Genomic DNA, 22,672 nt, shown 5'->3' with positions numbered 1-22,672 from the left:
ACAAGACGTAAAGGTCAAATGCCATTTCTGGATCCCAGCTCTTTTCTTCTTCCCTCCCATTCTAAAGCAGTTAATACCAAGGAGACAACGCACACTGTACTAATCCTTATAAAACCAAGGAGGCAGCCAATCATGCTATTATACCCAAGGGCAAATTTTTTTCTTTCCAACCCAACCCCCAAGCTAAGTGCCTCCCCTGATCTATTTCTTAAAGTTTTATTATGCAAACCTAAAGGATTTCAATTACAATAATTCTTGTCCTTCTCCAGCCCAACTCACAAAAGCGGAACTGAATTACCAGCAATTCTAGGCCATAAGGCTGGTTTTTGCTTCTTACCTTCCCTCCAGAGTCACCTTAATCTAGAGAGTCTTCTCTCCCAACCCCTTCTGTCAGAGTAGGGAACACAGCTGTGTTTATGCCACCCCACTAGTTAGCATATCATGACGCCGTACATGTCCATCAATAAGCAGTCTGCCCAGTCTACACAGCTCTCATGGAGCAATTACACCGCAGGCTAGTAAAATCCACTCACACTCTCCCACTGGCTTCCCGGTGACCTCTCAGGATGGGTGCACGGGACAAGGGCCCAGAGGGGCAGAGGAGACAGGGCTGGCAGACATGAGAACTTATACTTCTTAAAGAACCTACTCTATTCTGGTGTCCACAATGAGTTTACATAGGTCATTTCCCCTGATGCTCACAACCACCCCATGTGGTAGATCTAGCATTTCACAGACAGGGCAACTAAGGCTTGGAGGAGTTTAGGAAGACCGCCACAGTTCCTAAGCAGTGGAGCTATTGGTGGCACACCAGGCGATATGGCTACCTGAGGAGTTTAGTGGATGGTGCTGAGAGATGACAAGTGCTGAGCCTGGACCAGGATGAACTTTAAGGCAATCCACTCTCACATGTGACAAGTCCCTGAGGTTTGATAAGAAAGGGAGCAGCGCAGGGCAGCCCTCTAGAGGTTCTGGGCTGGCAAGCTAATTCCCAGCCTATGGTGCTTAATTAGGAGTTGTTGGATTACCAGAAGAAGCTTGTCATAGGAGGGCCTCACTTACATAAGGAAGTTCTATACATAATGTATGTTAATTTTAAAAATAAAACTGTTAGTTATTTTACCAAAAAAAAAGGGTTTTCTCAGGATTAGTAGAGAATTACAATTCAGGCCATTCAAGCTATGACAAAATTATAAGCAAGTCCAGAGAACAGAGAAGACTGCTCTTTTATGGGGGGAGGGGGGGGAGGGTTCTGAGGAGATGCTATAAACAAAAGTACATCTGAATAAACCAGGAGTTTGAAGTGTAGTGGCTTGTCATTGGCTAGGCTACTATTGGGCAAGGGGAAACTCTTTCTTCCTCCTGCTGGGTTAGTAAATTATAAGCTTCCTCCTGTGGGGAGTGCAAGATCTGTCTCTTCCTGTTGGGGTCTGCAACGGATAGCAAGTGTTAGGGGGTGAGAGCTCCCCCTTCTGGCCTCCTCGCTCCATATTAAATGAGGTTTTCTTTATTCAATTTCAGTGGTTCTTAAGGGCATGGCTCTAAAGGGGGGCTTCTGCCATAATTTCAAAGCCAGCGAGACAAAGTAAAACTTATGACTAGCAACCCATTTGTTTTTGCTTTCAAACAATCTACTAAAGTCAACTGCATTGACTTCAACTATGCAGGGTCCTAGGGAGAGTCCCAAATCCTTGTTTGTGCTTAACTATCAGTCCTTTAGAGAAGTGGCTGCTCATTCCTGCAGTCAGTGAATGTTTACTGTGCATCCCCCACAAGCGGAGCACCAGGCTGAGCCCTGGATCTGAGATGTGACCAGGCCATCGGTTCCATAATCTTAGACAGGGTTAGGAAGGCAAAATCCTAGGACCAAGACTCCATGTAACAGGAGGCTCTATTCTAATCTAGGGGCTCATCATAGGCTTCCCTGAGAAAGGGACACCAAAACTAAGGACCTGAAGTGGTGCCTGGGTGGCACAGTTGGCTGAGCATTCTGACTCTTGGTTTCAGCTCAGGTTGTGATCACATGGTCATGAGATGGAGCTCTGTGTTGGGCTCTGTACTCAGCCCAGAGTCTGCTCTTGGGATTCTCTCTCCCTCTCATGCTCTTTCTCTCTCTGAGTAAGTAAATCTTAAAAAGACACAAAACCCAAAAAACTAAGTACCTGAAAATGACTGAAAGGTATCCAGACAGAAAGGTCAGAGAAAATTGTTGTGGATGGAGGGGAGAGCAGGGTAGAAGCCTGGGGGCCAGAATGAGCTGGGCATGTCTGCAGATACTCCTAGTGGTCTGAGGCTGCTGAGCTCCAGCTTACTACTACACAAACCCGGTCCACTTGCATCAGAAGGGCCAGCACAGGGAGAATAACCCAGAGGACAGGACAAGATAAAGAAACCTTGCACCATGTGCCCCTGCCCTGCTCTGCTCTGCCTCCCTTCTCACACTCCCATCAAGGCCTGAGGGCCAGTGTGCCAGGAGCAGCAGCAGCCGGCAGGGGTGGGAGGAGGCCCAGGACTGCATTTTCTCCTTGGGGTTCACTTCTTCTGCTGGGTGCTGGTGTATTCAGAATGCAGCGCTCATCCTCACCAGCCATTACAGGCCAAACATGCCTTCCAGGGGCTGTCTTACCAAGCCATTGCCCTCACTAATATAATGTTATCAAATTTCTAATGCGGGTACTCTAAAGCAAATGTACTGTTACCAGCACGCCACTGGGCACATTTTTCAGAAGGAAACAGCTGCTCACTGAATCTGTCACTTTTCCTCTACTCAGTACCATGTGCACAGAACAAGAGCAGGCTGAGGGCTGTTTTTCTACCGTACCTTCCTTCAAGCATGCTCAAGAGGCAGCATCAGGTCTTTCCACAGAACCTAGCGGGTCAGCCATGGCACAGCTCCTGAGGAGTTTCCCAGATGGCATGACAAAGCTTTGACAACTAGGGCCTGTGTCTCAGAATCTTAAGGTACAGATATCAGAGCTACTAGTTCACTAGTCTAGTCTCCTCATTTACAGACCTGAAAATGCAGTCCAGAGAAGTCAAGTAAAAGGTCTGTCATCACACAGCCAGTGAGCTGGAGAACTACAAGTTGGTTCCTTTCTCAGCTGATTTCCTTACATAAAAAACAGATTTATTTTGTAGGTTGTGAGGCCTAAATAAGAGAGCCTGTAACCCAGCAGTGCCAGAAAGGTGGCAAGTGTCCAATGACTAGTGACTGTCTGCAAAACTTTGTCTCTTAGATCTCCGAAACAACCCATTCCCTTTCCTGGGGCCTCATTTTGCTGAATTCCCACTGAGGAGAGAAATCAGACTGGCCATGAGGTTAACGTGTTCACCGCTGGTGTGCGGCCAATAACTGATCGGGGGTCAACCGAACTCTCTCCTTGATCTCAGATCTCAAGTCCAGTTCTTTGCCCTGCCAGTTCCACCCCTGCCAGACTCTCTGTTGTCTCTGGAGGGCTGGTGTGATCAGAGAAGACATCCCTGAAGACAGCCACGTCTCCTTCCCTTTAGCTACTCTGAGTTGGAAGAGGCTAATAAGCAAAATCCATTTGAGAAGGCGTAGACAGGAACTCTCCAACTTTTACCTATGAGGGTGAGGAGTGGAAAAGATCCTATAGATACCCACACCAATTCTACCAATAGCCAACAAAAAAATCACCCAAACCATGGAACAAACATGAACTTCTGACAAGACAACCAAATGGGCCAATCAGCTCCACACACCAGCTCCTCAGCGCCCCCGCTACCCCCTTCCCCTCCCTCCTTTAAAATAACCATCCAACCATGTAAATTGCCCGGTGCAAGTGTCTGTTAGTCTCCAGCAGAACTGTCAATGCTCCTAAGTTGCTGGCCTTCTAGATTACACTGTAGCTTCTTCCTCGGGGGAGGGATGCAGCAGGCCACCAGACAATAGCAGGAGGAGATTGGCTGAGCAGTAACTACTCTGGTTACGGCATCGCAATTCATGGCAGCATTTTGCTGGGAGTGTGTACCACCAGGGAGGAGAAACATAAAAAGGGGAACCTGGACTGTAAATAGTTTATTTCAGCAATTCCTGATGTTGGCTGAATCATACTTTAATACAGAAATACAGGAAAGCACCACTCTGGAGGTGACATGTGTTCCCACCTCATTACTCTTTTCAAAAGGGTCTTCCATCAGAGAGACACCTCACCACAAATTACAGTAAAGAAAACAAAACCCTCACGCACAGGAAATGGAACCACAGGATTTAAGGGAGCAGAGAACCAAAGCAACAAAGACCATCAGTGATCTGGGGTCTCCGGGCTGCATTTCCATGCACAAAAAATGGGAAGGAAAAAAAAGTGGCCCTCAGAGTCCGCTCCTCAACCACACATCAGTTTTTCAAAGTAGCTCTCATTCCCCCCCCATTCCTTCTAATGCACCTAAAGTAGGCTGATTTCTCCAGTGAACCCTACCTTCATGTTCCTTCTCAGTGGTTCCCACTTTCTTGATCTTCCTGGGAGATTTCATAAAGAGGGGAAAGATGGTTCGTAAGCCAAGAATATCAACAAACTTATGGCAATTGTCTGTGCCCTCGGGTCCAATCATGGCATGGTCCAGCACTTTCAGGGCACTGCTCCGGGAGATCTTCTTTTCTCTGGGAACAAAAGAGGTTTCATATAAGGCACTTCATAGGAATGTTCTAGTCTCCAAAAAAGTGGGGGGGGGTCTCATTATAATGGGGGGAAAAGAAAGAAAAAACAAAACAACCGACCACCAATGACAAAATTACCACATAATGATAGATTTACACAGAATATTATATACTTCTTAATAATTAGGAAAGTCCATAATAGAATGACTAAATTCCTATGGTCAGAATGATAAGCACAAAAGGTAATATTCAAAATTCTATATGAAGCATTACCTCAATTATGTGAAAAATATGCATTAAAAGACTGGAAAGAAATGGATCAAAATGTTAACAGGTTATTTCAGGGTGGTGGGATTATGAATTACCTTATTATTCCTTTTTCTTTTAATAGCTTTATCAAAATATAATTCCCATACCACACAATTCACCCATTTAAAATACATAATTCAATGAATTTTAGTATATTCACGGATATGTGCAAATATCACCACAGTCAATTACAGAACATTTTCACTATCCTGACAAGAAATCCCCTACTCTTTAGCTGTCACCCCCCCTCCCCTCCGCATCTCACCCTAGCAACCATGGACTACTTCCTGTTTCTATGGCTTTGCCTATTCCGGACATGTCAGGTAAAGGGTATCCTACAATATGTGGTCTTTTGTGACTGGCTTCCTTCCCTTAGCATAATGTTTTCAAGATTCATCCAAGCTGTAGCATGTGTCGTATTTCTTTTCTGTGGCCGAATTAACACCTCATTGTATGCATATGCTACAATTTGTCTATCTGTTCATCCACTAATGAACATTGGGGGTGTTTCTACCTTTTGGCTATTATGAATAATGCTGCCAAAAACATTCACATACAAGGTTCTGAGTGGACATATGTTTTCATTTCTCTTGGATGTATGTATACATAGAAGTGGAATTGCTGGGGCATATGATAATTCTTTCTTTAACTTTCTGAGGAACCACCAGTGTCCAAATTGACATGCCCACAAATTGTATGTAGGTGTCCTGACTTCTCCACATCTTTACCAATACCTGTCAGCTGACTTGTTGGTTCTGGCCATCCTAGTGGGTGTGAAATGTTATCTCACTGTAGTTTTTGTTTGTTTGTTTGTTTTTTAAAGATTTTATTTATTTATTTGACAGAGAGCACAAGTAGGCAGAGTCAGGCAGGGAAAGAGAGAAGGAAGCAGGCTCCCTGCTGAGCAGAGAGCCCGATGCAGGGCTCGATCCCAGGACGCAGGGATCATGACCTGAGCCAAAGGTAGAGGCTTAACCCACTGAGCCAACCAGGTGCCCCTATCTCACTGTAGTTTTAATTTACATTTCCCTGATAACTAATGCTGTCAAGCACTTTTCCTGTGCTTACTACGCATTTGTTTATCTTCTCCAAAGAAATGCCTATTCAGATCCTTTGCCTGTTTTTTAATTAGCTTAATTCTTTTTATTACTTAGTTGTAAAAGCTCTTTATTCTGGATACAAGTCCCTGATATATGATTTGTAAATATTTTATTCTATTCTAGGAGCCATCTTCTCACTTTCCTGATGGTATCCTTTGAAGAACACCAGTTTTTAATTTTGTTGAAATCCAACTCCCTTGTTTTGTCTTTTGTTACCTGCATTTTTGGTGTCAGAGCTAAGAAACCACTGCCAAATCCAATGTCATAAAGATGTACCCCTATGTTTGCTTTTAAGTGTTTAATTGTTTAAGTTCCAATATTTAATTCTTTGATTCATTTTCAGTTAATCTTTCTATGTAGTGTGAAATCATGATACAACTTCATTCATTTGCATGGGGATACCCAACAGTCCTAGCACTATTTGTTGAAGACTAATCTTCCCCCTTTCCATAGTCTTGGTATTCTTGTTGCAAATCAGCTGACCACAGACACAGTTTTTATCTTTGGATTCTCAAATATATTCTAATTTATGCCAGTACCACACTGTCTTGATTACCAACCACTGCTTTGTAGTAAGTTTTAAAATTGGGAATCCTATATTATTATTCTTTTTTCAAGACTGTCTGGCTATTCTAGGTCCCCTGAAATTCCATATGAATTTCAGGATCAGTTTGTCAATTTTTACAATGAAGTCAGCTGGCTTTTTGATAGGGATTGTGGTGGATCTGTATATCATTCTGGGGAGTACTGCTATCTTCACACTATTAAGCCTTCAATCCATGAATATGAAATATTTTTCCATTTATCAGCTCTCCTTTAATTTCTTTCAACAACGTTTTATAGTTTTCAGAGTATAAATTTGCACTTCTTTTGTTAAATTTATTCCTAGGTATTATATTCTTGATGCTATTGTAAATGGAACTGTCTTCGTAGTTTCATTTTTGGACTGTTCATTCCAAGTGTACAGAAATACAACTGATTTTTATACACCGATCTCTACATTATTCTGCAACTTTGCTGAACTCATTTATTAGTTCTAATAATTTTTTGGTGGATTCTTTAGGATTGTCTACAGACAAGATAATGTCATTTGCAAAAAGAAATAGTTTTCCTTCTTCCTTTCCAATCTGGATGCCTTTTACTTCATTTCCTTGTCTAACTGCCCTGGCTAGAACCTTCAGTACAATGCTGAATATAAGTGGGGAAGGAGGATATCCTTGTCTTGTTGGGGATCTTAGGGGGAAAGCATGCAGTCTTTCACCATTAAGCATGATATTAGCTGTGGATCTTTTGTGGATGCTCTAATGCGAAAGGTTGGAGAAGTTCTCTTCTATTCTTAATTTAGGGTTTGTTTGTTTTAATCATGAAAGGTGTTGGGTTTTGTCAAATGCTTTCTGCATCTTATTATTCCTTTCTCTATTTTTCAGTATCTTTCATTTTTCCATAATGAACATGCATTACTTTCTAGACTTAGGAAAGTTAAATTGTTTTCAAGAAAAAACAAAGGTGATTTTTCCCCTGCCAATGGCTACTGTTCTTGCAAACAGTTCTTTAAGGGTATGATTTTCTATAACCTTACAGTGTTTTCTTTAACACTCTATGAGGTAGAGAAGAACAAGTCAATTGTTCCATATCTTAGTATACCTGGTAAATCAACCAACCAAGCCAATATTCAGTATTTACTGAGGACTTACTCAGTATTGTAGTAGACACAAGAGAAAATAAAAAATTAAGACATGGCTTCTGCTTTCAAAAACATGAAAATCTATTCAGGGAGACTAAATTAATATGAAATAATAAGGCAAAAGTAGAAGTCAGCAAATAACTTTCTCTCCCATGTATTATTCAATCTAGAAATATTTACTGGCTACATCTCCTGTGAATAAGACAGATCAAGTTCCAGTCCTCACGGAGCTTATACTCTAACTGCAGGAGACAAATGGAAAGTCAAGATACTTGATAGTGTTAAGTGTCATGGAAATAATGCAATGTAAAAGAATGAAAGGAGAGGATATTTTAGGTTAGGTTATTAAGGAAAGCCTCTTTAGGGTTAACATCTGTGTTGAGATCTGAGTGTTGAGAGGATTCAGTCTTGTACATTTTAGGGGCAAACATTAAAGGCAGAAGAAATAGTATGTGCAAAGACCCTAAGGTGGAAATGTGCTGGCATGGTCTAAGAACAGACAGAAGGCTGGCTTTCTGAAGCAAAAAGGAATGGTATTCCTAGCTTAGCTCTGAAGGGAAAAATGAACTATACCAAAGGCCATGTTACCTTGTCTTGTATGATACAATAAGACCTTCAAGTAAAGAACTGCTTCTAGGAGTTGGAGATATAGTTCAACATACTTGTTCTGAGACCATTATGTGTGTTTCAGTTACTTTAGAGGGAGAGATTGTTATGTATTTGGAGGAGTACTATAGTAAAAGACAGATATATATATATACACACATATATATAATATACATAATATATATATATTATATATATACACAATAAATATATACTATTCCTATAGTATTTATTTCTATATAAAATATAGAAAGTATATATTTCTATATAAAACATATATAGAAATATATACTATATATACAGTATATATTTTCATATATATAAATATTTGAAAGCAGGTAAGAGAGTAAGAGGGATGAGTATGAGCTACTCCTAGTAAAGCCTGGAGAAGAAAGTCTATTAGTTTGAGAAGGAAACCAGGGTAAGATTTTTAAAAAAATTATTACTTTTAAGAATATGGACAATCCAATCATATCTTTTGAGCATCAAGAAGCCAATGATGATAAGGATATTAAAGATATAAAAGGGGAGAATGGACAGATGGAGTTAAGGTGATTATCAGGAAAGGGGAGGGAAGCCTAACCAAAAAGGTGGAAATAACATAACCCAAAGCCCTTCACCCCATTTCTCACCTGAAAACCAAAGAAAAGGAATCAGGCTAGGCCTCTATAGAGAAAATAATACTAAAACACTGCATTATTAAAGTGCTAAGGATGACAAGGCATGCTTATCCTAGGTGAGAGTAGCCAGCCAAAACTGAGTCCAAGTAAGGGGGAAAAAAGGCGAGTAGGTAAAAATCTTTTTTTTTTAAATAAAGATTTTATTTATTTATTTGACAGAGAGAGAGAGAGATCACAAGTAGGCAGAGAGGCAGACAGAGAGAGGGCGGGGGGAAGCAGGCTCCCTGCTGAGCAGAGAGCCTGATGTAGGGCTCAATCCCAGGATCCTGAGACCATGACCTGAGCTGAAGGCAGAGGCTTTACCCACTGAGCCACGCAGGCACCCCTAAGTACGTAAAAATCTCGTTGACAGTGCCCCTTGGTGTTAGCCCATCCGGGTTTACCTGAGACTGTTCCATTTTTGGCACTGAAAGTGCCACATCCTGGGAAACCTCTCAGTCCCAGACAAACCAAGACAGACATCTTACTTGGTGTCAACCTCAAAAGACCAAGGATGTATTGTAAATATTCCTACCTTAACTCTCCTCACCAAAGAATTAATCAAAACAGCTCACAGATACAAGTAACACTCAACATAACTACTGAGTTTAAAAGAAAAAAAAAAAAAGGTTCCTATTGAGCTCGTGCCTTCATGCAGCACCCTATCTTTGAGCAATTTAAGGACAGTTAAACAAAAATAATTTCAAAAGCCCAAAATGATGGAAATTAAGTCCAAGGAGGTGAGAGGCAGAGAAAATTAATTTTATCTAGGACAAGTCAGTGAAGGTGTCACATGTAGGTAACATCTGAACACGGTCTGAAGAATGAGTATTGGCCAGGCAGAGAGGAGAGTGAGGCCACTGGTGACGGTGTGGGTACACAGCCCATGCAAAGGTATGGGAGACCATAAGATTATGCCACCCAGGGGAAGCAGAGGTAGCTGTGAATGACTGGGGCTGGCAGATGACTGAGGAGAGGTGGGCAGAGGTCACAACAGGCCCTAGATGTGTTTGTTCTTGGGGCCCCTGGGCTCCATGCCACAGACACTGAGAAGCCATGAGATGTTGAAGAAAAGGAGGGCACTGGACTGGATGGATACATCTAGAAAGCTTACTCTGGTGGCTGTGTGATGAAGGCACTAGAGCAAAGACAGGGCTGGGGAGCAGGGAGGACAGTTAGGAGACCATGACACTGCTATCAGTGTAAAATGACAAAGAGTGTGCCTACCATACTAGTATAAAAAAGACTAGTGAGACATGAAATCTTAAATATCAGGAGTAGGGTAAACAAGCTTCCAAATTCAGCAGAAAAGGATTTTTTGCACCAAAGCTGGAATTCTAACAGGAATCAAGGCAAATAATACATTTGTTTTCACTGCGGCTGGACTCGAGCATCCTACTTCACAAAGCTGAATTTGCAAAGGTTATGACTAGGGCACATAACGGTGTGAGCAGAAATTAGGAAACCGAGCTATAATATCCTCATTGTTTAGTCACTAGGAAAAGGCCTCCTGACATGAAGGATGGTCGTGTACCAGGGCACCTTCAGTTACCATGCAGCATACATTCAAACCATTTCACAAATAACACAGCAATCTTGGAAATGCTAAAGGTAAAAACTCTGATTTGGCCAAGTCTCCCTCTCTCTTTTTTCCTGCCTAAGCAAATTCAACAAACAAAAGATTTTAAAAGTAAAACCTTTCTTCACGTAGGCAGTGTAAGACACGTTTAAAGGGGGCAGTAATTGCATATTGATCACCATTTAGGCAAGCTGCATGGAGGTGAACTTTGGAATATTCATTGGCTTAAGTTCGGGCTTTTAGCAATCAATAGCTGTTTGGCCTGACTTTCTTGGGTTGACTTTATTTGAAATATTTATTCTACTGGAGGACAAGTAGTTTATCTTAGTCTTGTCTGGGTTCATCGGGTTGTCGATCACGCCAGGACCAAAGCGAATGCTAGCCTCTGTAAAAGTGGGTGGTTGTGGGAAATGACACAGAGTCATCTACTGCTCCTTATTCTGCCAAAATGAACCTTATGAGGAGGAAGGGATGGGGAGAGGAAAGTTTCTTAATTAGCTTGTTCTTCTTTACTATGCAAAACCACTTTTGCAATAAACACACATTTTGACTATAATTTTGTTTTGTTCATTTGTTCTTTTCATCAAATATATGAGGTACCTAACAGGTGCCAGATATAAGTTGACGACAGAGAGGCAGGCACAGCTTGTGTGTGTCAGAAACCCAGCTCACAGGCGAGATAGATATGCAGATGATGAGTATAATGAGAAAAGCAAAGCACCACAGTAAAGGTTTTGTTCTACAAAGTAGGACATGACTGTAGGAAGGAGGGCTGATGGTATCTGCGGCACAGAGGCCTCACAAGAGATGATGCCTGAACCATCATCCATTCACTGGATGTCTTTCCCAGACAGGTGAAAAGGGAGAGGGTGTTTCAAGCAGATGGAAACAACAGCACATGAGAAGACACAAGTGAGCTGGGAACATTCAGGAAAGCGGTGCATGGTACAGTTAGAATACAAAGAGCAAGAGGGGCAGCAGCAAAACATGAAGCCTGCTGATTCTGTGTATTAGAAAGATTACACCTGCCACAGTGGATCGAACAGTATGCGGTGGTGGTGAGGGGAGCAGAAGACAGAGGGAAAATATATTAGAGGCAGAGAGACGGGGAAAAAAAAAAAAGCAAAGTAATTGTAGACTAGGAGTGAAAAGGACTGAATTCAGATTGAACCTGAGGTGCCTATGAGACATAGCTTCGATGTCCAGCTTAAACTTATGGGTCTGAAGTCTGGGAATGAGATTAAAAATAGGGGCAAATTTGGAAGAATTATTCAATCTATGGGCAGTGTCTGAATCCATGGTGTAAATACGACTACCAGGAAAGGGTACAGAAAAAAGGGAAGAACCTTGGAGGAAAGTGACTTGAAGAACAAGTTAAAGAGGTAAAGTCTACTCCCTCCCTAAGCAAAAGGGACTGATGAATGGGGAAGAAAAAAAGTGACAGGCAGTCTTTAAAAGATACTGAGAACCACAAACTAGTCCTGGCAAGAAACTTGGATAATGCCATATGAAATCATTTTTGTTTGTTTGACAATGTACACAATAAAGTTAATTTCCTTTTAGCTCCCAGGACAGAAGATCACTTTCCAGGATCTAGGATTTCTATGAATGAGACAGTGAGATCAATGTAACTAAACTCATAACTGCTCTCAAACTATTGTGCCAAAGAACACTGGTGCTCTGGGAGATGCTAAGAGATACTCCACCGCTAAAACATAATAATGGCGATCTTCTATGTTACTAGACATAACTTTTCAATTTTCCATTTCAATTCCCATCCATTTTTCATAAACTCCTGGTACCAACCACTGCTTGACTAACTGCCAGAGAACAAAACAAATATGTAGAAAACAGAGGTTAAGATTTCAGTGTATAGCACTATGGTGGGCCAGATATGCAGAGAAACCACTCACAGAATGGCTGAGCTGACAGTAAAGTAAGATGAACAATCAGTGACCAAAATCCAGGGCTCTGAAGAGCACAGGTTGGCAAATGTTATGCAAAGGGCCAGAAAGAAAATACCGTAGGTTTCATGGGCCGTGTATGGTGTCTGTAGCATCTTTTTCTTTGTGTGTGTTTTAAAATACATGTGACACTTCTAAGGTACAAAAACGATTCTTAGCTTGTTGGTCACAGAAAAACAGGCCTTAGCTGCCAATCCCCAATAAAGAGGATCAACAAAGCTCAAATCTGGTTCTTCAAAACCACCAATAAAATGGACAATCCTTTGGCAAGGTAATCAAGAAAGAGAAAAAAGCACCCAGAAAAAACCAATAACGGGTATGGTAAGAAAGGGCGAGAACTACAGATAGAGCAGATATTAAGACAACAGAGCATAAGGCATAGTTTTATGTCAAAAACTTGGAAAACAGGTGAGATGGACAAATACCTAGGAAAATATAAATTTCCCCAACTAACTCAACAAAAAGAAAAAAGAAAACCTGAATGGGTCTATAGCCATCCAGAAAACTCAATCAGTAGTTAAAACCTTCTCTCAAAGCAATCACTACTAAGTTCTATCAAATATTTAAGAAGGAAATAATTCCAGTATTACTTAAACTCCTACATTCTTCGATTTATTTAATAAAGCTTAAAAAAAAAAAAACCTTTCTGAGAGTAAACTTATAGCCCAAACTCACTCAGGTATAGGTATCAAATTCCTACATAAAATACAGAATCTTAGAAAACATAAAAAAGATGGGCTTCTTCCAGGAAAGCAAGGCTAGTTCAACACTAGAAAATCCATTAATGCAATTTTCACCATAATAACTTTAAAAAACCATTTTGATAAATGCAGAAAAAGCATTTGATAAAATTGGTTGATCAATTATGTAAAATCTGTGACATCAGTAAGAGAAGAAATTTCCTTAATCCGATAAGTGCTAGCTCCAAAAAACTCAAACATTATACTCAATAAAATGCATTCCCTGTAACACCAGGAATAAGAAAAATTTGCCCTTGATCACTACTCCTTCCTATTTAACCCCACATTAGAAGTCATAGCTAGTAAAATGTAAATACACACATACACACAACTAATAAATTATTGAAATGAAATGTGACAGAGAATAATCTTGTTCCCACCTATTAACTACTACTCCCTAATAGGGGCATATACCCAGGGGTTTCCTAGTAAAAGTTTAACAACTAGCTGTCCGGGAAAAAAGTGCTGATTTGTCTTATTTTCCAATTTACATGGTGTAAATACTCCCACTATACTGGATTTCAAGTTACCAATGTGATCCCACTAAACATGGTGTTGGAAAGAGAGGTATACAGTGAGCTTTCATGAGCCTGTACGAGCTAGCTCAAACTTATTACTGTTTATACTTCCCTTCCTGCACCATGGACATCAAGCTTGGCCATGTGACTTTTTATGGCCAATAAAATGTGAGCATAAGTAATATATGTGTCTTCAGAAGAGAAGTTTAAAGATTTATTGCATTATTCAGCCTTTCTCTCTGCTATGAGAAAGTCACATCCCATTGAACACTGTTCCTTTAGTGTGGATCCCAAAACAAAGATGTGAAGCAGAACTTCAGATGGCCAGTGATGGATGTATCAGGAGTGAAAAATAAACATGTCACTGAAAGTCCTTGAGGTTGCAGAGTTGCTACTGCAACAAAACCAGACTGATATGTGACAGAGGAAAGTTGCTTAATATAAGATCAATATATAAAAGTTACCTGTATTACTGTCCACTAGCATTGAATAGTAAGAAAATGTATACTAGAAAGTATTTTTTATAAAGATTTTATTTATTTATTTGACAGAGAGAGAGCATGCAAGCAGGAGGAGAGGCAGATGGAGAAGCAGAGTTCCCAATGGGTAGGGAGCCCGATGCAGTGCTCGATCCCAGGACCCTGAGATCATGACCTGAGCTGAAAGCAGACACCCAACCGACTGATCCACCCAGGCACCCCAACTAGAAAGTACTTTTAAAAATAGATAATGCACTCTTGGACTTCCACTTTGGGCCAAGATGGAGTAATAGGGACTAAATTTATATCCTCCCCCCAAAACAAACTAACACACAAAAGGACAAAACATATAAAACAATGGTTTTCAGACACTTGACATCAGGTAGCACAAGACAGTGATTCCCCGAGAGAGGGAAACACATGCCATGAGCCCAGCTGGCTGCCTGGAGAGTCTCCAGGCCTCAGAACAGGGTGGAGACACAGGGCAAAGCAATAGGGCAGACCAGTGCAGCTGGAGCTCACAGGGCAGACTGCCAGACCATGAGCTGTGCAGAGATGCGCACAGGGTCTCTGAGTCTGCAGCTGAGTGCTAATTAGGACGTGGCCTATGAGGAAACTAACCAAGGCTGCAGAAAGAAGCCACCTGAAAGAAGGGGAAGCAATGCCTAGAACTCATCCAGGGCCAGAAATAGTTTGTGTTCCCACTAGCTGGAGTGGAAAAACTGTGAATTCACAGTGCATCAGGTGGAGTCCTCAGGAGGGTACTACTTCAGTCCTGAGGCAAAATTAACCAGAGACTAAAGGCTAGTCTGGTCCCACCTAACAGAGCTTAAAAGTAGGCCTCCGCAGGAACAAACTACTTCTAGTAATTTAACTATATCCTAGAAAAAGGTTCAAGAATATTTATAAGAAGAAACAGACACACACACACACATACAGACATGCACACACATCCAGCATCCAACAAGGTAAAATTCACAATATTTAAATTTCAGAAAAAAATTAACCGGCATTTAAAGAGGCAGGAAAATATGAACTATAAACAGGAGAAAAATAATAAAAATAACATAGATGACAGAATCAGAAGACGTTAGTTTTATTATAACTATATTTGATATATTCAAGAAGGTTAAAAAAAGCTTCAGTACTGCTAACTAGAAACAGGGAGGATATCTACAGAAGAAAAATACAATGTTTAATGAACAACACACTAGATGAGATTAAGTACAGAAGAAAAGAGTGAGCTTGAATACATAATAGAAACTAAAACACAGAAAGAAAGAAAAGACTGAAATTAATTAATAGATTACCAGTGAATGGTGGTTGGACAACTTCAAATAGTTTAATACACATGTAATTGGAGTTCTTGACAAGAGGATGGGGACAGGAAAAAAAAATTTGAAAATCCCAGTGATTTCAAAAATTTCCACTATTGATGAGATCTATAAGCTCACAGATCCAAGACACTCAATGAAGCCCACACACAAGAGACATGAAGGAAATTACATCAAGGTACCTCATAACCAGACTGCTCAAAATCAGCAAAAGAGAGGATCCTAAAAACATCCAGACAAAAGGGGACACCATTACACACAGAACAACTAACATAAGAATGACAGCAGACTTCTCACAGCTAACCAAGCAATCCAGAAGACAGGGAAGCAATGTTGTTAAGAGAACTGAATGAAACAAAACAAAACAAAAACCCTATTAAAACAGAATTCTTTACCTGGTGAAAATATCATTCAAAGGTGAAGGCAAATATTTTTTTAGACATACCCAAGCTGATTAAAGTCATCACCAATAGACCAGCACTACAAGAGATGTTGAAGGAAATCGTTTGGGAAGAAAGAAACTGATACCGGATGAAAATCTGAATCTATACAAAGAATTCTCAAAGAGCACTGGTGATGGCAAATGTGTTGGCAAAAATAAAAGATTTTTTTCTAACTTTAAAAAAACTCTAAAAGATATTGATTATTTAAACAAAAAGATAAAACAATATGTATTGATATTTATAACATACATAGAAGTAAAATATATGACAACAATAGCACAAAAACCAGAAGAAATGGAAGTTTATTGTTACAAAGTCCTTACACTATAGATGAAATGGTATACTACTACCTGAAGACAGACTGTATACATTAAAGATGTATACTATAAATTTGAAAACAACCACTAAAAAAGCAAAGACAAAGAGCTAAGAAGCCACCCAAGAAAATAACACAGATTAATAAAAAATGTTAAGCTAAAGGAAGGCAGACGTGGGGCACCTGGCTGGCTCAGTTGGTACAGCAATTGACTCTTGATCCCAGGGTTATGAGTTCAGGCCCACGTTAGGAGGAGAGATTACTTAGGAAACAAAATCTTAAAAAAAAAAAAAAAAAAAAAAAAAAAGGCCAACAAAGCAAAAATGTAAATGGCATAAACATCTCAATTAAAAGGCAGAAATTGTTACGGAAGACTCCAGTGTAGTACTGCCCACAAAAAAACTTCCGCATTTTAAATATAAAGACACATAGACTTGCAGATGGCTGTCTTCTCAACATGTCCTCCCACAGCCTTTTTTCTGTGTACCCGTATTCCTGATGATGTCTCCTCCTTTTCTCATAAGACCACCAATTCTACTGGATTATGGACCTACCCTTATGACCCTATATAACCTTAATTACCATCTTAAAGGCCCTATTTCCAGATGCAGCCACCCTGGGAATTAGGGCTTCAAATATGAATAGAGGAGGGACAAAATTTACCCTGTGATAGATGGTAAAAGATGTAGTATGCCTATAGTAATCAAGAGAAAGTTGTGGTGGCTACACTAATATCAAACAAAGCAGATTTCAGATCAAGGGACATTAACAGGGATAAAGAGAGTTATTTCATAATGATGAAAGAGTCAATTAAACGAGACAGCATATACTCCTAAATGTTTAAGCACCTAAAAGAATTTTCAAATACATAAAGTAAAAACTGACAGAACTCAAAGGAGAAACAGACATATTCAGTTATAGTCAGAGGTTTCAACACCCCTTTTATAACTGATAGAATAAGTAGACAGAAAATCTGTAAGGATATAGAAGACTTAAACATCACCATTAACTTAATCTAGTTGATATTTACAGAAAATTCTTTTCAGATGCATGCGGAATATTCAGCAACATAGACTATGTCCTGGGCTAAAACCAAGTTTTAATAAATTTAAAAGGATATAAAGTATGTTTTCTGATCACAATGGTACTAAAGTAGAAATAAAAAACAGAAAGATCATTTGGGAAATCCCCAAATATTTAGAAACTAAATAATACATTTCTATGAAATGAAAAGATAAATCAGAAAGTATTTTGAACTGAATAAAAGTATTTTTTTTTAAGATTTTATTTATTCATTTGACAGAGAGAGCAAGAGGGCACAAGCAGGGGGAGAGGGAAAAGCAGGCGCTCTGTTGAGCAGGGAACCTGAACTCGGGCCTTGATCCCAGGACCCTGAGCAGAAGGCAGATGCTTAACTGTATGAGCCACCCAGGCACCCCTAAATAAAAGTATTTTGAACTGAAAATACAACATACCAGTATGTGTGTGACAAGGCTTAAGGCAGCAATTAGAGGGAAATTTATAGCATCAAACATATTAAAAAATAAGATCTTGGGACTCTTGAGTGGTTCAGTTGGTTAAGTGGTCAACTCTTGATTTGGGCTCTGGTCATGATCTCAGGGTGCTTGAGACTCTCTCCCTTTCCCTGTGTCCTTCCCCCAGTTGTCCTCTTTCTCTCTCTCTCTCTCTCTCTCTCAAATAAATAAATAAACAAATCTTAAAAAAAAATAAGATCTCAATTAAATGATCTTCAATTCCCACCTTGAGAAATCAGAAGAATAGCAAACTGAACTCCCACGTAATCAGAAGAAAAAAAATAATGATCATAGAAATAAAAAAAAAAAACAACAGGAGATAAATCAATAAGAAAAACCTGATTCTCTGACAAGATCAACAAAATGCATAACCAGCCTGATGAGGAAAAAAAGAAGACATCAGTGGCCAACATTGGGAATAAGGGAGAGCACTCACTACAGATTCTACAGATATTAAAAAATAAGGAAATACTCATGAACAACTTTATGCCAATTGGTTTGACCACTAAGATAAAATGAATTCCTTGAAAGACACTGACTACCTAAGTTTACTCAAATGGGGGAAAAAAAAATTGGAATAAATTTAAAAATTATTTCATCAAAATTTTAAACTTTTCAAAAAACTATGAAAATTAAACAGCAAGTTATGGACTCAGAGAAACTATATGTAAAACATGTATCTGACAAAAGACTGTATCTATGATATATAAAGAACTGTTATAATTCAACAATAAGACAAACAACTCCCCCTCCTCCCACCAAAATGGGCAAGAGATTGAATAGACACCACTAAATTGGATGTATGAGTGCCAAATTAGCCACAGGGGAAATGAAAATTAAAAGCACAAGATACGTATACATACCATTAAAATGACTAAAACAACACTGATCACACCAAGAATTAGTGGGGATATGGAGCAAATGAAGTTTCATACACCGCTGGTAAGAATATAAAAATGGTATGGTGTAACAACTTTGTAAGAACAGATAGATAGTGTCTTAAAAAGTTAACCATATTCTCATCATATGACCCAGACATTCAACTCATAGGCATTTATCCAAGAGAAATGAAAAATATGTACACCCAAAGATATGTACCTAAATATTTGTAACTTTGTTCATTAGAGCAAAAAACTAGAAACCCAAATGTCTATCAACAAGTGAATAAACTGTGATATATTCATAAAATGGAATGCTACCCAGCAAAGAAAAAGGAATAAACTACTGATATACATTGAATGAATCTCAAAATAATTAGTTAAAAATGCCAGGCCAAAAAAAAGAGTACATACTGTATGAATCCATTTACATAAAGTTCTAGAAAATGCAAACTAACCTATAATGGACAGAAAGCAAATCAATGGTTGCCTGGAGACTTGAAGTAGAGGGAGAGGAGTTATGGATTACCATGGGCCCAAGGAAACATTTGGGTACAATAAATATGTTTGTTGTTATGTTTGCAGTGATGGTATGATAGGTCGACACATACTGCAAAACTCATCAACCTGTGTACTTTAAATATGTACAATTTAGCAGCCCTGGAATGATGAACAGCTATGAAGTCTGATGGAAGGGTTCCGACAGGTCCTTCACCATTTCCTGCCAAGTAATCTTGCTTCAGTTTAATCTGCCTTCCCAGCTACAGCACTTTCCATTTATGAAGAGGTAACGCCAGCCTGGAGGGCTGCTGGAAGGATTACTTTGTGCTTTGAAGCGTTTTTCTGGTTCCCAGAGAACAGGTGCAAACTACTATTATCCATCTAAGAAAGAATGATAATACTCAGTGAATGGGGAAAGGGAACACTTGCTCACTGGACAAACAGCAAGCAAGATGTGAGTACGCAGCTTGGAGCACACACTGTATACAAACCCACCAGGAAGCTCAACTGATTTCTAAAATGTCAGCATTATTATTTTGCTTTTTCAGTTAAATTTCAGAGATTGAAAGTCAGAAGAAAAGGCTCTAGTTCTTAAAAAAACAACAACAAAAACCTGAAAAGGACCACAAGAATAAAAATGCAATCGAGTTTGGACCTTCCCATGCTTATTAGGGATAAAACCAACACACAACAAGGTAAAAACAAAGGGAATAAAATTCCAAGATTTAGAAGTTCCCCAGGCCGGCCTGCCTACCTTTACACTTTGGTTCAAGCCCACAATCCAGAACTGGGCCTGCAAAAGCTGACTTTGCAGATGGTATACCATCGTCATTTTTTGTTTTCTTTGTCGGAGACACTTTTCTTTAGATTAAGGACAATCTTACTGAGAAACCTCAGGGGGAAAAAAATGGTGGTTCCTAAAGGGATGTGTCTATGTACCCTTCTCTTTCTTTCTTTCTTTTTCTTCCCCCATCTATACAGTTAATAACCAAGACGGGTTCACTGTGTTCCTGCTACACAACCCCAAGCTGCATTTGTACACATCCCTTGGGATCTCAGTGGTCTCTTCTTTTTCTAACTGGAACAGGGTTTTACAACAGAAGTAATAAGCTTCATGTCAACATTTTCAAGGAAACTGACAATGTAATTCTTCTGTCTCCCAGTGGCTTTGTTGTTTCTTAAAGAACACTGAACCGTTTGAAATAAGGACATACTGTTAAAAAAAAGCGCTTTATGGTGGCAGGAATCAAATGATTTGGGAGTACAGTCTATAATTAAACCTGATATATTGAAATCTTCTATTTGTAGCAACCATCTTACCAGAGAGACATCTATAACCAAGAATGCAGAAATGGAAAATCAGTCTCCATCCAGGGGTAAAGAGGACTTTGTATAGCTCTACCCTCATGTCTGGATAAATTCTATAATGGCCATTCCCCCCATAAGTATAAGTTAGTTTTATTTCTGTGAACTGGACTCTCTGAATCTGATCATTCTGTTAAATTCACAATAAATTGTGACTTCCCTAAATTGTCTTTTTCTCTCCACTATCCCTGACTACAAAAATACCACTTGGTTCATGGTCGTATCTTAACTCTTCTGCTACTAGCTAAAGACCATGCACACCTCTTCCCTATGCCATAACTCTTGACACTCAAAGCACAGTGTGTGTGTATGTGTGTGTGTGTGTGTGTGTGTGTGTGTGTGTGTGTATACACACACACACAGAATATTCTGTCCAAGAGGTTCTGCGCCATCTACCCTCACTCCATCTTTTCTCTTTCCTTATCAAAACACCATGACTAAATAAGAAATTCCTTTTGGGGGGGGGGGGTTCCCTAGATGCTAGAATGGCTATCTGAGGCTTTTTCCAAAGCATGAGTTCCATTTTTAAATATCATCTCAACAATCTTTTCTTCCTTTCCAAAATGCTTCGTCTGTCCTTTGACAGAGGAAAAACAAAAAATGAAAAGCTTTTTATTTTCTTATTGATTCTTTCGAGTACTGTAAAATCCAAACATTCTTAACATAGGAGTGGAAAAAAGTCACGGGACAACTAAACTAACACCTGGGTGGGAGGGTAAAGCAGAGGAGAAGGGCCTGTCCGGTAAAGGCAAAGGCGTAGTAGACCTCCTTACAGCCCCTATAAACAAATGCTGAGAAACTACGAATCTGCATGAAGGAATTCTCTGGACCTTGAGTAGAAAGGTTACAAAAAATGAATGCCTAACCATAACTCTGAAATACCTTGGAGGATGATGGAGGAAGAGTGCTGAGAGGTTCAAGTGTCCCAAAGGAGGATAAAGTGAAGTGTGGACACTTGTGTTGGCTTCTCCTCTGCAGCACAGCATGAGCACGGGTGGAACAGGGCAGCAAGCCCAGGACTGCAGCTAGTGCCTGGCTTCCCCAGAGTCTTAAAGATCAGGTTCAAAACCTGATCTGACAGGGAAGAACACCTGGGTGGCTCAGTCGGTTGAGCAGCTGACTCCTGATTTTGGCTCAGGTCATGATCTCAGGGCCTGGGATGGAGCCCTGCACCTGGCTCTGCGCTCAGCATGGAATCTGCTTGCGGATTTTCTCTCTCTCCCACTTGCCCCTCCCCCTGCTCTCTCTCTCAAATCAGTCAATCAATCAATCTTTTTAAAAAAAAATCTGACAGGGGAAACTAGGACTAAATATATCTAGGCAGAAGAATGAACTCTCAACTATACAGCTTTTAATAAATCATTCCTCATTCTTTGGGTCTTTGAATGGGATTTGCTAGAAATTCTATAACGCAATGACTTAAAACATCAAAAATGTTTCTCAGATCCTTCTCTCATTCATTTAGAAAATATTTACAACCTAATATTTATCTATTACTAGGTGCTAGGGATAAAAGAGGAAGACTTGGTTTCTGTTCTCAGGAGTCTTACAGTACAGTCAGAGACAAACAGATGCCTTCCACACAGAATGGTAAATGCTCCCACAGTGCAAAGTACAGGATGCTAGAACCTAATTCTCAACATTTGGGAGTGGGTGGGTGGGTGTAAGGACAGGGCTGAGGAAGTGACATAGGGGGAGAAGATTCTTTTAAGGACAGGGCTGAAGAATTGACATGGGGGGAGAAGATTCTTAAAGAAATTTAGCCTAATTATCAAGTATTAAGGAGGATATGCTGGAATTCTCATGCTTTGCTGGCGTGTGGGGGTAGGTAGGGAATAGAAAATGATACAACCACTTTGGAAAACAGCTTGGTAGTTTCTAATAGTGAACTTACATTTCCAATATGACCTAGTCATTCCACTCCTAGGTATTTACCCTACAGAAATGAAAATATATGTTCATCTAAAGACTTTAAAGCAGCTTTATTAATAACAGCAAGACACTGTAAACAACCCAAATGTTCATCAATAGGTGATTAAATTAA

At 39.8% G+C, this 22,672-nt stretch overlaps 1 protein-coding gene across 1 annotated transcript in view; it reads right to left on the bottom strand.

Moving 5' to 3' along the window:
- CTNNBL1 (catenin beta like 1) overlaps window positions 1–22,672 on the bottom strand; it is a 161,586-nt gene that overhangs the window by 56,355 nt on the left and 82,559 nt on the right. The window contains exon 11 of the mRNA XM_047745001.1: window positions 4,440–4,621. Coding sequence (XP_047600957.1) covers window positions 4,440–4,621 — 182 coding nt within the window. The remainder of the gene's footprint in view (window positions 1–4,439; window positions 4,622–22,672) is intronic.

This window comes from Lutra lutra, chromosome 9 (assembly GCF_902655055.1).
Source record: "Lutra lutra chromosome 9, mLutLut1.2, whole genome shotgun sequence".
Lineage (NCBI taxonomy): Eukaryota > Metazoa > Chordata > Mammalia > Carnivora > Mustelidae > Lutra > Lutra lutra.
The sequence above is the reverse complement of the archived record's forward strand: the minus strand, read 5'-3'. Positions and strand labels throughout refer to the sequence as shown.